The sequence below is a fragment of the Odocoileus virginianus genome, unplaced genomic scaffold (genome assembly GCF_023699985.2).
Source record: "Odocoileus virginianus isolate 20LAN1187 ecotype Illinois unplaced genomic scaffold, Ovbor_1.2 Unplaced_Scaffold_3, whole genome shotgun sequence".
NCBI lineage: Eukaryota > Metazoa > Chordata > Mammalia > Artiodactyla > Cervidae > Odocoileus > Odocoileus virginianus.
In genome coordinates this window covers 4,570,359-4,590,908 of record NW_027224265.1, presented here as the reverse complement: position 1 = coordinate 4,590,908, position 20,550 = coordinate 4,570,359, and the positions used below count along the sequence as shown (strand labels likewise).

The 20,550-nt window shown below is 51.4% G+C and overlaps 1 protein-coding gene across 5 annotated transcripts in view; it reads left to right on the top strand.

Annotated features, from left to right (window-relative positions):
- The window catches only part of CPLX2 (complexin 2), an 87,058-nt gene that overhangs the window by 61,877 nt on the left and 4,631 nt on the right, over window positions 1-20,550 (top strand). The window contains exons 1-3 of one of the 5 annotated variants that reach the window (XM_070462367.1): window positions 12,033-12,124; window positions 19,878-19,996; window positions 20,128-20,303. In XM_070462367.1, coding sequence (XP_070318468.1) covers window positions 19,966-19,996; window positions 20,128-20,303 — 207 coding nt within the window. In that variant the 5' untranslated portion in view covers window positions 12,033-12,124; window positions 19,878-19,965. Of the gene's footprint in view, window positions 1-12,032; window positions 12,125-12,196; window positions 12,220-12,574; window positions 12,830-13,160; window positions 13,365-19,877; window positions 19,997-20,127; window positions 20,304-20,550 lie in introns of those variants that run through there. The other 4 variants (XM_020901686.2, XM_020901683.2, XM_070462368.1 and 1 more) reach the window with 4 other exon arrangements.

Here is a 20,550-nt window from a genome sequence, read left to right as displayed (position 1 = left end):
CACAAGATCACCGCCCAGCTGAGGCCGTGGGAACCCCTGTGACACTCCAGCTCTCCCTTCCTGCCACAGTGACCCTGGAAGCCGCATATCAAGTTGGTGGCATCATCAAGATGGTAGAACTTTCCTTGAGCCTCATCAACCTTGCATAGAACCTCCTTCTCCCAGCCACAGCTCAGCATGGTCTAACTACTATAGTCAGAAACAAAATAAGATAAAACAATAAGCTAAAGAGAGGTGCCTCAGAGGCATTGCAAGGAGAAAGGCAACTTTTGAAAAACCTTTACAAACTAATGTCTTAAGCTCAAGAATCTTACCCAGGACAGTGAGACCTTGAAATGATGCAGTCCAAAGACACCCCAAAAGTCACCTTGAGAAGGACTGTGGGGACAAGAATCACAGGTCTTTCATATCCATCAAATGGAAAGAGGTCAGATAAAGGACCAGCAAGATGCTTTCTGATCACAGTTCTGGGAGGGAGCTCAGAGACAAAAAGGAGAAGTCCAAACTATCTGAGGGAGCCTCGGCGTCAGCCTTGACTGCGGAGGACCTCAGGGAAATTCTTGCTCCCAAATTGCTTTTTGGAAGTGGGGACACCACAGGCGCTGTTCTGACGGGCAAATGTTCTGACTCCAATTGACAAACGAGATGCAGACAAATCGCCAGAAAGAGATGGCACCCACCCAAGAAAGCTGATGCCACTCAAGGGTGAAATTGCACAGCTCTTGGCCAAAAATATGTGCATTTTTGAGGGGATGCAGCTATGTGAACTGGAATCTGTGGATATAAAGTTTGGTCTTTAGCAATGTGAGCTCCTTCCCTCGCTGAAATCAACATGACCGTGGGGACCATGTTGCACTGGTGACAGAGACAGAAAACTGGGACCAGGATGAGCTGCTCTTTCTTTCCTGGGATGTGAGAACATTAAACAGAGGGTCCTTCCAGGGTCAGAGCCTGCTGGATTAGAAGTTTTCAGAAGGAGGGGACATAGAGCTCCAATATCACAGATTCCAGCAAGTCTCTTGCAGGTGGCAAAGGTAGAAGCCTCATTCAAAACAATTTAAGCAGAAAGATGGCATTTACTGATCACATAATGGAAAAGTACATGAGCAGATGATGCTTGAAGGCACATCGAGATCTGGACACTCAAACGCTGTCATCAGGAATTTGTCTCCTTCCCTTCTCTTGGCTCTTCTCTTCTCTGTGTTGGCATCACCCTCAGGCAGGCTCTCTCTGGGTGGTGACAAAAAGGTCCAGCTGCTCAGGCCCACATTCTGCCAACCTTGCAAATCCCAAGGAAATAGAAAGCTTCTTTCTCATTGGTTCCTACTAAAGTCCCAGAGCTGACTCTCATTGGCTTAACTTGTGTCACTTGCCCACCCTGAGCCAACCACAGTGGACAGAGCTAATAGTGCTCATTGGCTGGCTGTGGGTCTAATGCCCACCCGGATCATAAAGTCTAAAAGCAGGGAAGAAAAAGATGTCAAAGAGATGCCAAACAGGCCAAAATGTGCGTCACCACAGCAAAAGACACCAAAAGCATCCCGATGACAAAACCCCATAGTTATGGGGCGAAAGGGTGGGAGGGACTCTGGGGGTTATGTGTACGGGCTAAGAAATGCGAAAAACAGAAAGAGAAGGGGACAGTGGGGAGCAGTACAAGGTTCAAATGAGGATGCTAGCACTGTTACTGTGGTCTGTGGCCCAGCAAGGAGCCTAGGTCTCCAAGCGCCCGCAGCTAAGATGAAGGTCTCAAGGCCCACAAGCCATTTCAACCGCAAGTGGTAGGGCGATGCGATGCACAGATGTTGCCTCTGGAGATCGTCATTGAGCATCCACAGTGAGGAAGTTCACTGTTAGATGCTGGGGATTCAGGAATGAGCAGGACACATCCCTTGCCCTCAAGCAGCTTAAACTCCAGCAGCAGAAGACAACCAAGGATACATAAGCTGATAGAGGAACGAAGGGAACATCAGAGTGTGGAGTGGACCGCAGCCGGCAGCGGCTGGCGGAGGAGGCAGAACGCAGACCAAGGGAGGCCCTCGTGGGTCTGGACTTGCTGTGGGCAGTGGCGAGTCACCGAAGGTTTCAGAGCACCGGGGTTACACAAGCGGGAAGAGGTCTCGTCGGCTTTATGCAGCCAGATAAAGTCCAAAGGAGAGTCAGAGAGGTGATCAAAGGGCCGACGCCAGGCCTGCGGAGGGAGACGACAGAGTGAGGGCCGGAAGACGAAGGCCAAAGTCGGGCGGAGGCGCCCCTGCTCTCTGGCGCGGGACCGAGCTGCGGATGGAGCCGCACCACGAGGTCACAGAGAAGGTGGCTTTGTCTAACCCCTGTGGGGACAGGTGAGTGTCACACAAACGAAAAATGTCATGTATGTCACGGGGCCCCCCACCCCCACCAGAGGGGGCATAGGCTGGAGGTGGGGAGTAAATCACTCACCAAGAGGTCCTGGTAGAGTTCTGAGCAATCGTCATCAAGGACGGCTGAGGGGCACCCGGCTGTCGGGATGTCCGACATTCATGAAAAAACTGCTTCCTGAGCGCCTGCTTTGAGCCTGGCTCTCCCCTAGCCTCTGAGCCCAGAGACAGGCGCAGGCCTCCCCTTATTTCTCACAGCCTGAGCGGCTTCTGAGATGAGCCCGGCGCTGTGTTTGTTTACTGGGGCAGCGTTTGCTTCCCGCTTCAGACAAGACAGAAGTCTGTGAGTTGTTTTTTCTCTCTGTGGTATCTCCAGGACCTAAGGAGCCTCTGGCCTGTTGTAGACGCTTAGTACATATTCGCTGACTGAATGAATCCCTCATGCTCAGGGAGTCCCCCCTCCTTAAAGGGCTCAAAATCTAGGGAGAAAGACAAGAAAATCAACATCCATTGTAAATCTCAAGGGTGCTACAATGAGGAGGTCTGTGTGGGAACACACAGGACACCCTGGACTCAGCCTCACTTTCCAGAAGGGTTCCTTTCTACTTCCGCTGCCAGTCAAAGCGGAATAGGGCAGGCAGGCCTCCGCTGGGGGCAGGCAGACCTCCGCCGGGGCAGCCAGCATGGGCAGAGGTGCAGAGCTCCAGGGGTCGGGCAGCGCAGATGGCGTTGATGGAGCTGGAGAGACCATTTCCGGTCCGGGAGGGCCCGAAGGACCAGCTTAAAAGATTGGCACTTCCTCCTTAAGGCAATCAGAAGACATTAAAGGATTTTTTTGTGTGTCAGTTAAGATCCTTTTCTTTGCAAGAAGAGAAAAAAACTAAAGCAGCTTTAAGGAGAACAAAAAGGGGAGGGGTGGTTATCGGCTCATAAAAATGATGAGACCTAGGAGAGCTCTAGGGACAGCTTGAGCCAAGGGGGAAAAGAAGGTCACCAGGCTAGGGTTTTTCCTTTCTCCTGTTCTTGACTCTGCTGGCTCTGAGCTGGTCCCCATTCTGAAGCTCCTCACGGGAGCTCTTGGGAAACCCGATTTGTAGAGCTCAGTGAAGCGAAAGAGAGTCCGTGTCCCTTAGTTCAAGCAGTAATTCCAGAATGGAGTGTCTCTGTAGCCCCGACTGGTCTGACTTGGGCCCTGGCACCATCCCTGAGCTGATCTGGGGAAGCAAGGAGAACACGATGATGATTGGTTTAGCCCAGGTCACATGATCACATCCATGGCTCCAGATGAAATACATGGGCTGGCTCATCCAGAGCTGATGGCACGCGCAGGAGGAGTGGGTGCGAGGTGGCAAAATAAGCTGTGACCACCATGTGTTTTGAGGAGGAGACTGATGCAATCAGGCCGTGTTTTAGAAAGCTATGGTTCTCCTACAGATCTGGAAGCTAGTTAGAAAGTCAACGTGCAGGAAGACCAGAGGCAGAAGCAATGAGATGCCAGTGTGAAGAGCCAGCTTGAGCCAGACTGAGTGGAAGTGAGCCCAGGACTGTAACAGAGAGGGGATTCTTTTCATTTAAACCCTCAGGGCCCTGACTTACAGCCCTCATCACCTATCATCACCTCAGATTTGGAGCACCCCGCCCCATTAAGGACCAGCCTGTGGCATGGTCCCCATATAGGTGCCCGAGCAGGGTCACCTATCCTCTGGGACCAGTTGCCCCAAAGCTGCAGATCCTGGCTTGGTTGCCAGAAACCCACCTAGTCCCCCTCTGAAAATGAGGCCACCTGCACAGATATACCAAGTTCCAGTGCTGCTGATGCTGCCACTTCTCAGCTGTGCTACCCTACCCAAGGCCCTTAACCTTTCTGAGTGTGAATATCACTACCTGAATATAAAGTGGACATGGTGACATTTAAGGTATGGGAGGCGTCGTGTGGGGATTTAAGCAGATAAAGATATGAATCACTAGCACAGTGAGAGGTTCAGGATATGAAAACTCCTTCCTCTTCAAACCCTTCAGCTTCTCCCAGGTTTCATATTCCCAAGACCTTTCCTACCCCTTGCTTGTTTGCCAAATAAAAGGTTTTTTTTTTTTTTTCCTGCCAGAAAGAAACAACTGGAGGTTGAGTGGCACAGAGCAGCCATTTTTAGATTTGTGGGTGGAAAATTCTTCATGTTCACAGGCTCGAGTTTAAGCCCCCTCTGGACTTCCACCAGGCAATTCCCACGTGAGGACATTATGCTCCGACCCCATGTGTGCTGGAGAGGAAGCCCAAGGAGGGCTAAAGACGTAGAAGAAACATCCCCCTCCCCAAAGCCAGCTTCCTCTAAGCTTCCAATTCTCCTTTCTCACCCCAACTTGACCAAACTCAGGGGGCTCGTGATGCAGTCCTCTGACCACGAAGTTCATAAAAGGAGGCTTTGTCTAATGATCACACTGCCCCAAACACCAGAAGAAATTCCCACCTTCCTCGGCTGTTGGAGGGAAAGAGGTTGACACTTGCTGAAACTGTGCTGTGATTCCCTGTCTTATCTAAGTCTAATAATCGCCCTGGGAGGTCGGGATTGTTAACCCATTTCACTGAAAGGAAACTGAGTCTCATAGAAAAGCCACTCTCTCTGGAAAAGGCAGAGAGCTGCTGAGATTTCACCCACGTCTCTGTGTGAGCAGAGCCCCTTGCTGTCCCCTCCACGGTGCCTCTGAGATGACTTGCACAGCCCAGGAGCCATCCTCCCTGTCCTTCCCTGCTCTGGGCTTCCAGGCCCATCTGGCTTGCAAGCTGTGTGTTTTTGATTCTCCTCCTCAGAGCGGCCTCTTCACTAGGATAGCACTTAGTATGTTGTCTTATCATTGACTGTTGGTGGGCACCTCTCCCTGCTCACTCCTGAGTGCTTCAAATCAGAGCCTCTGATCTGAAAAGATCTCGAGAGTGTGAATTGGTCCTGCGTTATCTCTCTGGGGAATATTTGCATCTCTCGTTGCAGAATCAAGAGGAGAAGAGAAACTCTGAAACTTCTTATCTTTGTCTGCCTAGGAGACTGCCTGGTGTCAGAGGCCTTACACACATGTTTGATAAATGAATAATTGAGTGAAAAAGACCTACCACATAGGGTTGTCATGAGCTGAAAGGGTTGATGTCTGTAGCATCCCTAGAACAGTGTTTGGCGTGCTGAAGGTGTTTTAAGAACGTGATGCTGAGTTACAACTGGGAAGGACTACTTACCCAGGACTTAGAGGTTTCATTAACTTGCCGTGTGGCCTTGAGAAAGTCCCTCCCCCTTTGGGGGTTTTGGTTCCCTCATCTGTGAGTTGATTATATTGGGTGAGAAGACCAGAAACATACCTTTTCAGTGCTGCTGAAATGCATGTGCTTTTTCATGCATGTTTAATTTCCTCCCTTCACCCCCTCCCCCAAACACACACACACACACACACACCCCACATGCGTCAGTCTCCAAAATAGCCCTCGGCATTTTCTGTCTTTCATTTCCTTGACCAGAAGAAGCTCCATGAGGTTACTAACCATTGTTGTCCATGTTCCTCAGCTATGACTGCTTTAGTAAAACAGCAATTATGTCCCCTCAGATTCATTTTATCAAGCAGCAAAATCTGTTTTGTGGGCCAGGGTGTGCTGGTCCTAAATGGAAAGTAGAAGTCATTTCCAGCTCACTTGCTCCATAAACACAGGGGTTCTGTCAGCCGCCTTTGCACCCAGATGGAAAGAACATTTAACTTCACAAATGTAGGCAACACCATGGAGGCAGCCCTGCAAGGGACAGGGGGAAAAGCTTTCCATTCCAAAAGGAGCAGTTAGGCTGAGAAAGAAAAATTCCTCCTAGAACAGGAACAAAATCACACTGTAGGACCACTTTCAAATCCACAATTCAAGACATTGTTAAAGTTGTGAGTACATGTGTGTGATTAGTTGAATCTTAGCTTGTAAAATATTCTATGATTCCTTGATTCAGTCTTTTTTTTTTTTCCTATAAGACCTAGGATCATATGGTAGTCAGATTCTATTGACCCAAGACAAGGATGTTTCAACTAGTGTGGGTGCTGAGTCGCTCAGTCGTGTCTGACTCTTTATGATCCCGTGGGCTGGAGCCCAGCAGGCTCCTCTGTCCATGGGGATTCTCCAGGCAAGAGTACTGGAGGGGGTTGCCATGCCCTCCTCCAAGGGATCTTCTCAATCCATGTATCGAACCCATGTCTCCCACATTGCAGGTGGATTCTTTACTGTCTGAGCCCCCAGGGAACTAGCAGGTGTATCCAGAACACCTGGGGTCTTGGTAACCAATGCAAATTCCTGGGCTCCCATCTCTAAGATTGTGGTCCATCCACACGGGATGAGCCCCAAAAGTCTGCAATCTTTTTAACAGTTCCCCCCATTGCATGGGATCTGAGTGGGAGGCAACCACTCTTGGACATACAGTGTTTAGAGAACCTGTCATTCTAGATTCTGTGATTCTAAAATGGCCCTTTGCTTATGATTCTAGTATTCTGGAACTCTTATTCTGTTTCCATATACCTAACAACAAGATTCCAAGGTCTACAGATTAGCTTTCTGAGTAAAGGCTTTTACTTGGGGGAGGGAAAAGGGACCCAGTGTCATGGGGTTAGAGGGACATTCTTTCTGGAAGGGGGACTTCCTGCGGGCACATGCTCTACTGATCTACCTGAGCAGGTCCAGTGCTAGGACTCAAATGAAGGAGCTTGGTGGGAGCGTTGGCTGGCTCTGGGATGACACGCGCATGTGGGACCATCGGGGGGATTCCTGATGGACAGAGAGATCCAGCCATGTCCCAGAGAGCTGGAAGGGCTGAGGCTGGAGGAGTGGAGGCAGTAGTCAAGCAGAGAGCTCAAAAAAGAACCTGTGGCAAGGGAGGAAGGATGCACCCCCACACCCTCCCCGCGCCTGTGCTGGATGGTGGGGGATGTGCAGACTGGTTTGGCAGACATGAAAATGTAAGGTTTCAGGAAAACCCAGGACAAGAGGGAGCCAACTGTGTGGGGATATCCCAGGGTACAATGTGTGGGCTGAAAGAGGACTGCCTTGACATGCTAATGAGTGCCTGGATCTGGGAGGCTGGGGATGGGAGGAGGGTAGCAGAGGACCTCTGAGGAGCTAGCAGGCAGATGCTGGGCTGGGGAGGAGCTCTCAGTTGGGGAGCAGGATCTGCAATAGAGAGGGTTTCCTCAGAATGTTCCCACACACATTCCACATGCCACCAAAGGGTCAGGATTCAGCTGAGGAACCTGGGATCCCTTTCCTAAGAAACAAAAGCAGAGGATGGAGAAGGGAGCCAAAAGTTTCTGGCTTCCCAGATGGAGCAGGCTGGGTTACCAAGGGTTTCTCTGGAAGTGGGGGAATGGAAAAGAAAGCATCACTCACCCTTGGTGACACGTTTAGGCTGTCTGCCTGCACGGAGGTGAGGACACACTCCTGGCTGCACGTGCAAGCCCCTCTGTCCCACACAGGGACAGTGACAAGTGTGCCAACTAACTGACACACTCACACCTGCACCCTTACCATCAGTGACAGCACCATCTCACACTGATGCTGACACATGAGGCGTCATCTCTCATGGGCAGGAACACTAGCACACCCGTCATTACACATAAATGGTGACATGCCCCCAGAACTTTGCTCCTGGCATGGTCTACATAAAGAGCACGCTCTGTGGCTGTGCACAGCACACCCTGTATTCAGTTCAGTTCAGTCGCTCAGTTGTGTCCGACTCTTTGTGACCCCATGGACTGCAGCATGCCAGGCTTCTCTGTCCATCACCAACTCCCGGAGCTTACTCAAACTCATGTCCATTGAGTCAGTGATGCCATCCAACCATCTCATCCTCTGTCATCCCCTTCTCCTCCTGCCTTCAATCTTTCCCAGCATCAGGGTCTTTTCTAGTGAGTCAGCTCTTCCCATCAGGTGGCCAAAGTATTGGAGTTTCAGCTTCAGCATCAGTCCTTCCAATGAATATTCAGGACTGATTTCCTTTAGGATGGACTGGTTGGATCTCCTTGCAGTCCAAGGGACTCTCAAGAGTCTTCTCCAACACCACAATTCAAAAGCATCAATTCTTCGGTGCTCAGCTTTCTTTATAGTCCAACTCTCACATCCATACATGACTACTGGAAAAACCATAACGTTTGACTAGATGGAACTTTGTTGGCAAAGTAATGTCTCTGCTTTTTAATATGCTGTCTAGGTTGGTCATAACTCAAGAGTCTATCTGCATATAATACCTGTGCCTTACACCCAAATCATCACCCCATGCCATTATATTCTACTGTAACAACAAGCCACTTAGCTCTACACGAAATCACACACTCACACCAGAGTCACTTCAGATCAGAAGGGGTACAGCCCCACACACGGAGACAGACCCACCCCCTGCTAGCCCCTGTATCCCCCCACAGGGATGCTGCCCACTCGTACCTGCACGGTGTCCAGAAGTGGACACACACACATGCAGCTTTGCACATCTGCGGGTTTGCCTTCACCCCGTGTCACTCCATGTTGAAGGAGAAACAGGGACCCTGACCTCACCGCCCGACAGTGATGCCACCCTAGCCTTATCAGGGACGAGAGGGGAGGCACTGACCAGAGGAGTAAGGCGGCCTAGAGCCTTCTCCTGTGCACCACCCCCATAGCTCTGGTCCTGCATCTGCCATGCAGCCACCCCCTCAAACCAGCTCTGCCCCTCCAGGCTCCAGCTAGAATGGCAGGATGTAGACTCAGCATCTGGAGCATCCAAGTGTCTCCCTGCACTGACCAGCTCAACTCCTAGCTGAGGTCAGGGCCAGCTCAGCAAGACCCTCCTCATCTCCCACATGGCAGCCGGGGTGCCCCTTGGATGGAGGCAGCTGTGGGAAAGAGATGGGCTGACCTTTGGACAAGAGCCATTCTCACTGATCACATTTACAGTCTCTGACAGCTGTCAGTCCTCACACACTGTTCCTCAATCCTCACACAAAGTACTGACATTCGCTCTCTTGATTGGCTTCTTAGTGAGCATTCAAGACATATACATAATCATTTTTAAAAATCTGTTCAAATCTGGCCCCCTGCCCCAGCCCACAGGGCTCATAAATAAAAGTAGAAATTCAACAGTAGCCAGGGTAAGACACCTTAAGCAGAGCCACATTCATGTTTTACCAAGTGACTCTTAGAAGCTGTCTACAGGGCAGGCTCTGCAAGGTCCAAGGCTCGGGGTGGGGGGTGGGGACTTCAGCAGGCTGGATTAGAGATGCAGGAGATGAAGGAAATGCTGACAACCCACATGACATGAGGACCCTAATCTGAGTGTGAATTCATAGCAGGTTTTTCTTTTTTCAAGCGAGAAACTGGAGAACAGGGAAGATGATAAATGTCAATGTAAAAAAATATATCGGCAGAGCAAAAGTTACATTTCCATAGGCTGTGGGATGTGTCAGAAGAGAAGCAGCCCAGCTTGGTGGAAGGCCCCTGGAGCCCAGTGTCATGCAGTCATGGGCTGGAGTCTTGGATCTGCCAAAAACTTACTATATCTCCCTGGACCTTGCCTTCTGCACCTTGAAAATAGGGATCTGTGTGAACTAGAGGAGAGAATGTACTTTATGCAAAGCACTGAAGTGAGTACCTAAGACATAATTGGGGCTGATGGTCATATGATTAGCAATAATATAATCAGTAGGAAATGTTCACAATACTTAGCAACATTTTGGCAGTTATAAAAGAGTATTTAGGAACCATGTCTACTGGTTCAGTGGTAACACTGAACGTTGTCCACTGGTACAGTGGTAACAATGAACAGGAGCAAGTGTTCATCTTTTTACCATCTTTTTTTGACAGGAAGCATCAATGGCTAATATCATGTCTTAATCGTTCAAAGGATAAAGCCACCAAAACTTGATTGAGCTGCCCTTTTATTCACCAGTAAGATTTTCTGCAGCTAGACATGACTCATGTCAGCTCATGCAGTTTTAATAGGCTCAGAGAAACTGGGGCTCAAAAGGGGTTTTAGCTGTCACTTACCACCCACCTGCTGTCTTCCAGGGATAGGGCACTCAGCACCTCACATGGGCAGACCATACTGTGGTTGTACAGATCCAGCTGGTAGAAGGCTTTTCCTCCTAGAGCATCCGTCTGCCTTCGTTTACCTTTCCCCCATTGCCCCAGTTCTGTCATCAGCACTGGGAAGAACGATAGTTCTCTTTTTTCCCTTGCAATGGTCACTTATTCATTCAACAACCATTCTTTAGCCCCTGCTTTGCCAGGGGCGTGCTAAGTGCTGGAATTACAAACTGAGCGAAACTTGCCAGTCCTTGAAGGGCTAATCCCACTTAAGAACCCTCTCCTCCAGGTAAAACACATCCTCAAATCCTTCAACCATCCCTCATTTAACCTGATTTTCCAGACACCAACCACTAAACCACCCTGCTTCTTTTCTAACCATATTTGAGCCTACTAAAGTCTATCTTAAAGTGTTGTGACCAAAATTGAGCTTAGTATTTTTCTGAAGGCTAAGTTGAATTTTTAGCCCAGCTTAGTCAACATCCATGTCAAAGGCGATGCCCACTGTGGAAAAAGCCAAATTGCAACTAGAGTGCTGCCAGCCAGATCCACTCACTGAGCTTCTGTTCTAGGAGAACAGGGAAAAAGGAGGGGAGAGGAGAGAGGAGGACTATGATTCTTGAAATGACAGGATGTCAGATCTCTCTGCCCAGAACTCCCCTCCAGGCATTAGTGGCAAGTCTAAGTCACTCTAATCAAACAACCTCCCCTCTGCCCCCTCCATTAGTGTCCGCCTCTGAAAAAGGAAGAAAAAATTTAAATGAGCCTGCTGATGGGCCAACACAGCATGGAATGGAACACTCAGCCATAAAGGAAGGGGCTCCCCTACACCCAGTCTCACAGCCTGGAAGGGGAAAACAGAGAAGCTTTAGAAGGTGACTGCATAGGTGAGGAAAGCAGGTCTTCCAATGACTTCTGACGTGTGTGTGTGTCTGTGTCTGTGTGTGTGGCGGGGGGTGGGGGGGGGTCCCGCATTTTGAGGTCTTTGTTGTCGACATGAATAAAGGAGGAGTCCCCGTTTATTGGAATAAAATCATGCCTCCTGCCTTTCCCAGATCCAGTCCTTCTGCTGCTCTTACTGCTCCCTTCTTGGAAGGAAGCCATCCCTTACAGAAGCAGGAGTCATCTCCACTCTGACATAACCCTGATTGATGCATAAACTCCTGCAAATCTTTCAAAGGCCTGGTGCATGGCCCCTCCTCTCTGAAGCCATTTTTCCTACACATTGGGCTGGATTAAAGGAAGCATTTTAAAGCCAAAAGATGCAAGCAGAATAGAGAGGCTCATAAGGAGAGAGTCATAAAATGAAAAGATGAGTGTGAGGAGAGGAGGAATGGGGTGGCGGGGCGGGGGTGGGGGGGGGTGGGCATGTGTTGTCCTGCCTCTTGGAAGTCCTTTTTCTTCCCTGGGCAAAGGAGAGAAAATATGGCCTTCCAGAATAAACTTTGCCAAAGAATTCCTTATTCTTGCTCTTCACGGAATATCAGATCTAGAAGGTCCTAGTAAGTGACTTGCCCAAGGTCCACAGAAATTTTGCAGCAGTTTTCTCCCTCTGGGTCCGTGTGGAATGTTCCTTACTGCCTAGGGAGTCCTTGCCCATATGATCCATCAGTTTCCTGAGTGCTCACATAACCGGACAGGATGCTGCGGGGCTGCAAAGATGATCTGACGGTGGTTCTGTCATCCTGTAGGAGCTCACAGCCAAGAGGCAAGCAAATAAGAAGCAGGGGTGTGCCTGGGGGTTGAGCGGGGGTTGAGCGAGTGCTGAGGCAAGTGTGATCAGTTCTGCCTGGAGGAATCAAGGTGGGCTTTCCTGAGCAGTGGATCTTGGATTTCTGCTTTAAAAAAAAGAAAAAAAAAAACCCTCCCTCCATCTCCTGACCAGCACTACCCCTTGGAACATTGAAGGAGCAAGCTTGCCGTCCAGAAAGCCTGGCCGGGATAGGCAGCTCTATCCTGAATCCCTGCGGCAGGGATTGCTGGGGGTGTCTGGAGGAGAAGGTGGAAGGGGAGGTGGAGAAGGAAGGAGAGGGGAGACTTCTTTTTTTTTAAGAGGGGAAAGGAGGAAGAATGGGAAAGGGAAACGGAGGGGGAGGAGGAAGAGGGAGGGAGGGAGAGACGGAGAAACGGAGAGAGAGGGGGAGAGAGCCGGAGGAAGAAGAGAGGGGGGAGAGAGGGGAGAGAGAGAGATTTGAATTTCCCATCTGGAAGGGGAGCGGTAGCACGTCAGGGCCTGGCTGACGGGCGTGATTGGAGGGCGCCTCCGGCAGCCGCCCCGCGGCAGTAGCCGCGGCCCCAGCTCTCCGGGCGGAGTTGCACGAGGCGGCAGCGGGAGCTGGAATCGCAGAAGGAACTGCCTCGCTGAGTTCGGCCGGAGCCCTGCAGTGGCTCAGACGGTTGCGAGGACCGCCAGGTCGGTGCTGGCCTCGGGCCGGGAGGGCGGAGCCGGGCTGTGGGCAACAGGGTCTGGGCTCTCGCCTCGAGGCCGCAGCGCAGCTCGGGAAGCTGCGGAGTACCGCTTTCGGGGGGACCACAGCTCCACACGACTACCCGGGCGCTGGAAGCGGAGGCTGCGCGGCCGCAGCAGGGACCCCCGCCCCGGGCGCGCTCGCGGTGGTGCTGAAAGGACAGCTCCCCGCGAGGAGGGGACGCCTGCAGGCGGGAGGGAAAGGCTGTGAAGCGTTAGCCAACTGGGAAGGAGGGGTGGGTCCCTGAGCCGGAGACCCTCGGGCAGAAGCCCCAAACTGCCCGGCTCCCAGGGAGCCGGGACCGCCCCGAAGGCGGCGGGCGACTCAAGTCTGAACCTGGAGAACAACTTCGAGCTCTTGGCGGAGGGATGGGGGCACGTCAATCTAAGCTACTTCAGGTTCGCGGTTAACCTGCAGACCGCCAGGGCCCTCTTCGCCCAGAAAGAGCGACGTCCCCCCCCCCACCCCACCCGCCAAGGGGTACGGTTCGGGTATCGGAGTGAGTCAGAGGGCGGCGGGAGTGGGGCGGTGGGGAGGACAGCGCACACGTCGACGGGGGGTGAGGGATCGAGAGGACTCTATTTGCCATGGGAGGCGGAGGAGCCGGGGTTGAGGCTGCCCCTGTCCGCTGCCTGGGGTCAGTTAGGACGGTCGCCGGCCCTACTCTGCCCCCTCCCTCAGCAAAGTTGGAGACCTGGCCAGGTCTTGAGGTTGGAGCTCTGAGTGTTGGGGGGCGGTGGGGAGAGGCGCTTTCAGTGGCCAACCACGAACTCCTGCGTTGATCTCCGGGGGGACCGATGGAGGGGCGCCAGGATTTCGGCCCCCCTCTTCTGCTGGGAGGATTACGAAGCCCCCGCCTCTTCCGCTTTTCCCCAGGAGCCAGTTCCTTACCCATTCCCACCCTCCACGGCTCCTCCCTCTCCCCTCGTGCTCTCCCTTCTAGCAAGGGGTGGGGGTGGGGAGGGGGGTGGGGGGACATCCCCTGTCGTTGCACCGCCATTCGCATAGAGTCCCCCGCAAAAAGCAAATGAGTGTTGAACTGAGTTGCAGCGAACATGGCCCGGACATGAGCTATTAAAAAAAAAAAAAGAAACACAAACGGATAAACAGTCACAAGGACAAACACTGCAGGTGCTCGAGTCTGCTTGTCAGATGGCGGGGCCCGGTCCTAAAAACTGCCTGGGGCTCAGATGGTCGAGCCTGAGGAGGTGCCTCGGCTGCCTTCGGGCTGGGATGGGTTGGCAGAGTCTGGGAGCGGAAGCTGAAGGCGCGTGCTGCATCCCGGGCGCGCTAAGGGCAAGGAAACCTAGTGCTGCTGCAGCAGCATCCCTCCCCCACCCCTCCTGGCATCCCCTCCCCCAGCCTACCGTCCCCACTACCACCACCACCATCGCCCTTCCCGCGCAGGGATCGACCAAGCTTCCCGCAGATCCGCTGAGGAGCGCCTCCTGGCGGTCTGGCCAAAATCATCAACGGCAGGCAACCCGCTGGACCTCAGCACTCCTCCAGGCATATGGCAAAACATCTACACGCACGCCTGCACACACGCTCACGCAGAATCACAATGATGCCTAAGTTCAGACACGCAGGAGCATACCTTGAACGAGCACACTCTCACATACTCGCTAACACACAACATTCAATTCAATCCAGCAAACATGTCCTGAGGCTCTGCCATTAGCTAGGAGAGGTTGCAGATTCTGGGAAAGGGGGGGAAAAAAAGCACAAGATACAAGCCCTGCCCTGGGAAGATTTCAGAGTGGCTGGGAAGGAAAAGACGCATAGGTGTACAGAGTGCATGAGCTGGAGGCAGGCAGGGTTGCCCTAGAAAGTGCCATGGGTCTCAAAAGAGGAAGACTCCATCACATTTTACCAGGGATATCTGGGAGATTTTATGGGAAGAGTGATGTACGAAGGGAACCTTTGAAAATTAATGCTGCTTCTGATGGTGATGATGATGACAGCTAATTGTACTGAGCACCTACTATGTGCCAAATGCTGGACTGATCACTGTATTTGCATTATTTCATTTAATGCTTACAACATGAATTGGGCATAGGTGTTATTGTCCCCATCTTACAGATGAGAAAAGATTAAGTCATTTGCTCAAGGTCACTCTAAGTTGAAAGGCCAGGGCTTGAACTGGCAGAGATGAGGTTAAGAGGTTCCAGGGCTGTGGAAATAGCTTGAACAGATGCCCAGGAGTTTTTGGAAAGGATATATGTGTAGGTATAGCTGATACCGAGCCACATGCAAGGAATGGGAAGTGAATGGTGAGGCAGGCAGATGCTAGACTGTGCAGGACTTGAAGGTCAGCACAAGGACTCTAGTTGGTTTAACCAGGCCATGGGGAGCCGTTGCAGGGTATGTTTGCATGAGCACATCTGCCCTTTAGGAAGATTAATCGGACAGCCTTGTGGAGGATGGATGAAAGGTAGGGGCGGGGTAGAGTTAGAGGTTATGCGCAAGTTCAGAACACTGAGGCCCTGAACCAAGGCATTAGCAGCCATAAGAGAGGGATGTATGGATGCAGGAAACACTATGAAGCTATAATTCCCGGGCTTCTCCCTCAGAAACCCGTCCCAATTATAACTTGCCAATTCCCTTTGCGGTTTTTGTTCAGCGTCTACCTCCCCAGCTGACTGAATGCTGAGACCAAATGCAAGGACTCCCTTGTTCCCTGCCGCAGCCCAGCACCCAGAACAATGCCTGGCAGACTATGCTCAAAGAACATTTGTAGTGTGAGTGAGTGAAGGAATGAATGAAGCGTTCACTGACTCTGGAGTTTTCCACTGAGGCCATGGGAACAAAGCATTCTAAGGAAAAGGTGGTCGGTGGGGGTAAGGGGCAAAAGAGCAAGGATGAGACTAGCTTTGGATAGATCCAAAGTGAGACTATCTAGCAGAGAGTTAAATGCGCAGGTTTGGGGAGAGAGAGAGGGTTGAAGAAGGGCATAAACCATTAAGGGGAGGTGAAATTTCCCAGGGAGACAGTGGGGGAGTGAGGGGCCATGGAGGGGAGTCAGCAAAAGATAGAGGAAGGCATCTGAAAAGCAGGATGATGACACAGGAGGGCTGTGTCATGGAATTCAGGAGACGCAAAGAAGGTTGAAAACAGCAGAGCGAGTGAAAGGGGGTGAGGGGTCCTCACTGGCCTCTGATGCTGCAGAGGGATGGGGGGAGGGGGAGGGGGGCCATGGAAACTGTCCTGAGTCCGGTGATTCGGAGGACCCTGACCACTCCGGCCAGGGCAGCTTCAGCGGCAAGGGCAGCAGTCACACGTCTCTGATCTCACAGAGACCAAGGGTTTGACCGGGAGGTGGAAAAGTGGTGACACCAAGGGGAAACCTCTTGATCATGAAGCTAGGAGGCAGAGATTAAGAGAAAGATGGGAGTCAGAGCAGGAGCTGGAGAAGGAAGGGGATGAAAGACACCCAAGGAGAAGAGATTGAAGATGTGAGGGAACGGGAGTCATAAATGGATCCAGGAGAAGATGCAAAGAGAGAAACTCTGATGCTAAGGCAGATGGATAGGCTTCGGCAGGGAGGAGGGAGACTTTTCTCCCTTAGGAGTTGTGGGGAGAGGTGCAGGAGCTTACACTACCGAAACAGTAATTGTTTTAATAATGATAACACCCACCATTTACTGAACTTCCATCCTATGCCAACTGCATTCCATAGATTATTTCTAAGCCTTCAAAAGGGCATTATAATCCTCACTCTATAAAGGAGACCGAGACTCAGAGAGGTTATGTCAGTTACTCACTATCACTCAGCTAAAAAGCTGCAGATCTGGGATCTGAGTCAGACATGCCTGACTCCAGACTTCTCGAGCCTTCAGATGCACCACACCACACAGAGTGAGAAGGAAGTCACCTGCTGAGACAGATGAGGAAGGAGTAGTTTGGACCTTCAGATGGGTTAGGGACAGTCTCACCAGGGTGAAGAAATGGCTCAGCAAGTGAAAGGGCCACGCTGGGAGTCAGCCGCAGGACCTTGGTGGTGGACCCAAGAAGCTGGGCTCTGTGATCCTGGCAAGCGGGGAGTAAGAGGCACCTGGAGTGACAGGGGTGTAGCCTGGAGAAGACTCCAGTCCTTGAGTTGATTGCTTTGCATGCAGGGGAGTGGGCGGGGGTAATCGAAGTTTTCTGAATGAATGCAGGAAACAGAGGAGTCTGGAGAAGGAGATGGTTTGGTGGCAGAGGGGTGGCGTTGAGTATGAGTGGTGGCATGGGACATTCAAGGGGAGGCATTGAAGAGGGAGGCAAGTGTATTTCTTGACTAATTTGCCTATTTCACACACACGCGCGTGTGCACACACACACACACTCACTCACACGCACCCCAAAACGTAATCTGCATGAGGGCAGGACTTGATCTGTCTTGTTCACCGTTACCTACCCAGTGCCTAACACACCGCCTGACATGCAGTAGGTGGGGCTCAACTGATGCTTGTTGGATGAATGAGTATCTGGTCTGGTGCCCAGATAAGATGTCTAGGTGCCATCAGCGTTAGCGCCCTGGGAAAGATGAGTTCCCCCAGGGAAAGATTAGAGACGAGAAAGAGACAAGGACTGAGGTCAGAGTCCTGGAGAACCCACTTGGGGAGACAAGAGGAAGAAAAGCAGCAGATGAGGGAGGGAAGAAGGAGCAGGAGGGAAAGGAGAGAACTGAGTCACAGAAGCAAGGAGGGAGAGGGGTTTGAGGATACAGTGGGGTGGGGAGCAGTTCAAACACTTCAGAACTGCTCCAGCAGAAGAGCTGGGGAAAGGGCCCGGTACATCATCTGACTTTGGAGAGAGACTTGCCAGATCAGCAAGTTAGGGATGAGGCAGGAACTAAAGCCCAGGTGCCCTGTGGACCAATTTGAAACATCTCAAATTAGACTCCTGCGTCCTCCACCACCACCTGGCAATTCCTTGAGCTGCCAGTAAACACAGAGGAGGAACCCAAGAGTTCCTGAAATCATTTGATTATTATTCGTTTCCTGTTCTTAGAAATGCAGTCTCTTTACAATATTTTTAGTCAAATGAAAACATCTTGATTGACTGAGTGAGCCGCCTTCAAACTCAGAATTCTGGATCAGGGTGGGTTCTCCTGCATTTCCTGGAAATCCTGTTCCTTTCTGGAGTGTCTTCATAAACATGCAGTCAGCGATGGCTGACATTAAGGAGGACCGGCTGCACACCAGGCACCTGACCAGTATCTTATCTTCCCCTTCTAACAGCAGTGCAGGGCTAGCCTTTCACCCTCCTTCATTTTGCAGGGAACAATCTGAAGCTTTCCCAGGGAGCTGCAGCCAGTGAGGACGGGGGGTGGGGGCAGGATTTCAAACCAGGTATGTCTGATACCAAAGTCCCTGGGGATGGTTTTCAACTCCATCATGACTTTCTCTCCTCAAAACAACCTGTCAGGCGATCTGATCACGTAGAAGTCCTCAGATGAACTTCCAGGACCCATTGTATGAAAAGATCTCAGTCAGCTGATATGTCTTCTCGTTTTGAAAGAAATGAGGAAAATTCATCATCAGAAAACAGCCAGTGACCTTGCACTCAACCTGGTTGTAATATCCGGCCTGACTCCTCTGCCACCATTTCCTAGGACCCCTTTATCCTCCTAGCCAAGCATAAAGACCCCAAGGCTGTGTACAATAAAAGGCCTTGGGGAGTAGGTCTGGCTTCAGTTGACCATCAGGGCACATGACACTTTGATTAGCTCATTGATGTCCCCCTCCACACCTGAGAAAGAATTTGTGGTGGATTTGCCTACAAAGGCACCAGTGAAACTGAAGGATTAAAATAAAAATAAAGTGTCTGAGAGTTAGAGCATCTGGGTTCACATTCTCAGGGATGCAGGAAGAACAGCGTTAAGAAGGAGGCCGAGGGTAGAGAAAGGCTCCAGGCTACCCCTCCACTCCCACTGCTGCTGGAATACTTCCATTTTTATGTGTTTTGCATAATGAGATTCCCATTAAGATTTTATTTGGAGAAAATCTTCTGAGGCAAAAAAATAACAATAAAAAATACAATAGAAACTGAAAGTTGGTGATTTAGGGAGAAGGAAAGGAAGACTAACACGAGCTGAGTGCTTATAACACCCAGTGCTTGGTACTTTAAAGGCCTAAGCCCCAGGAAGATTATCAAGTCTCTAGCCTCCTATGCATAATTAAACATAAAAATCAGTATGAAGCTATAAAACACAAAACTTACATGTATGATGCAATAAAAATAACTTATTTCTCCATTTGTCTAATTTCAGAAGTCTGGATATGTTCAATATAAGCTGGCTGTTCTCATTTTTCCACCCACCTCTGATTTGCTGGGGCCCCAAGTGCAAGCTCACTCCTTCTAGGGCTTGATGCAGCAACCCAGGCTGGAATTCTCTCCAGCCTCCACAGCAGCCCTGAGAAAGGAGGCACTGCCCTCTCTGTCTTACAGGGTGGCAATTAGAAACCAGCTCCACCTGCATCCAGAGTCCGCACTTTCTCCAGCTTTCCTGGACTCAATCAAATTAATACAGATACGATGAAGGCTTTAAAATATGGATCAAAAGGCATTTGGCAGTGTACGTGTGCCTGGCACAGGGCTTCCCGATAGCTCAGCAGTAAAAAATAATCCACCTGCAATGCAGGAGACACAGGAACCATGGGTTGGATCCCTGGGTCAGAAAGATCCCCCGGAGGGAGAAATGACAACCCACTCCAGTATTCTTGCCTGGGAAATGCTATGGACAGAAGAGCCTGGTGGGGTGGCAAAGAGGAACCGGACAGGCTGAGGGACTGAGCAAGCAGGCTCACGCACTCATGCCTTGCACGAAGCAAGTGCTCAGGAAACAGCTCCTTTCCATCCCCTTTCCCTGAAGTACCAAGCACTGGGTCTTAGCCTTGACTGATGGTGCTTGATGCTGAACTAAAATGAGGCGTTCCTCTGTCTGACTCCACCATCCTGCCTATGCAGAGGCCTTGCCCATCTGACCTCCAAATCCTCTTTTTGCAGGTAGCCGCATCGCCCGGAGCCAGGCCTGCCTGGAGCGCTGCATGCAAATTCAGCTGCTGGCCAGGGCACACTAACCCGAGTTGCAGGCATGGACTTCGTCATGAAGCAGGCCCTTGGAGGTGAGGTTCTAGCCCTACAGCCCCTTCCCCCCTCCCCAGTCCAAACCCAGAGGCCTCAGTGCCCTGGGCCTCCCTATGCCAGCCTTGCCGCCATGACGCCGCCCTCTTCCCCCCCAACCCGTCCCCCACAGGGGCCACCAAGGACATGGGGAAGATGCTGGGCGGAGAGGAGGAGAAGGACCCCGACGCACAGAAGAAGGAAGAGGAGCGGCAGGAGGCACTTCGGCAGCAGGAGGAGGAGCGCAAGGCGAAACACGCGCGCATGGAGGCCGAGCGCGAGAAGGTCCGGCAGCAGATCCGAGACAAGGTCAGCGCCGCCCCCTGCCCGTCCTGGAGCGTAGGGGGTAAAAGAGGTCCCCCGCAACCTCGGGTTTCCCTGGATCCCGGCGCTCGCCTTAGACCTGGTTCTCTCTCAGCCTCACTCTTCATCAGAAAAATGCATGTCACAGAACAGCTCCCTCAAGGGCCTTTTGGAGATTAAATAAGACAGTGCACATAGTAAGTGCTCCCGAACGTTTGCTGCTATGGGTCCATGACCCTGTGCCCGAAATCCT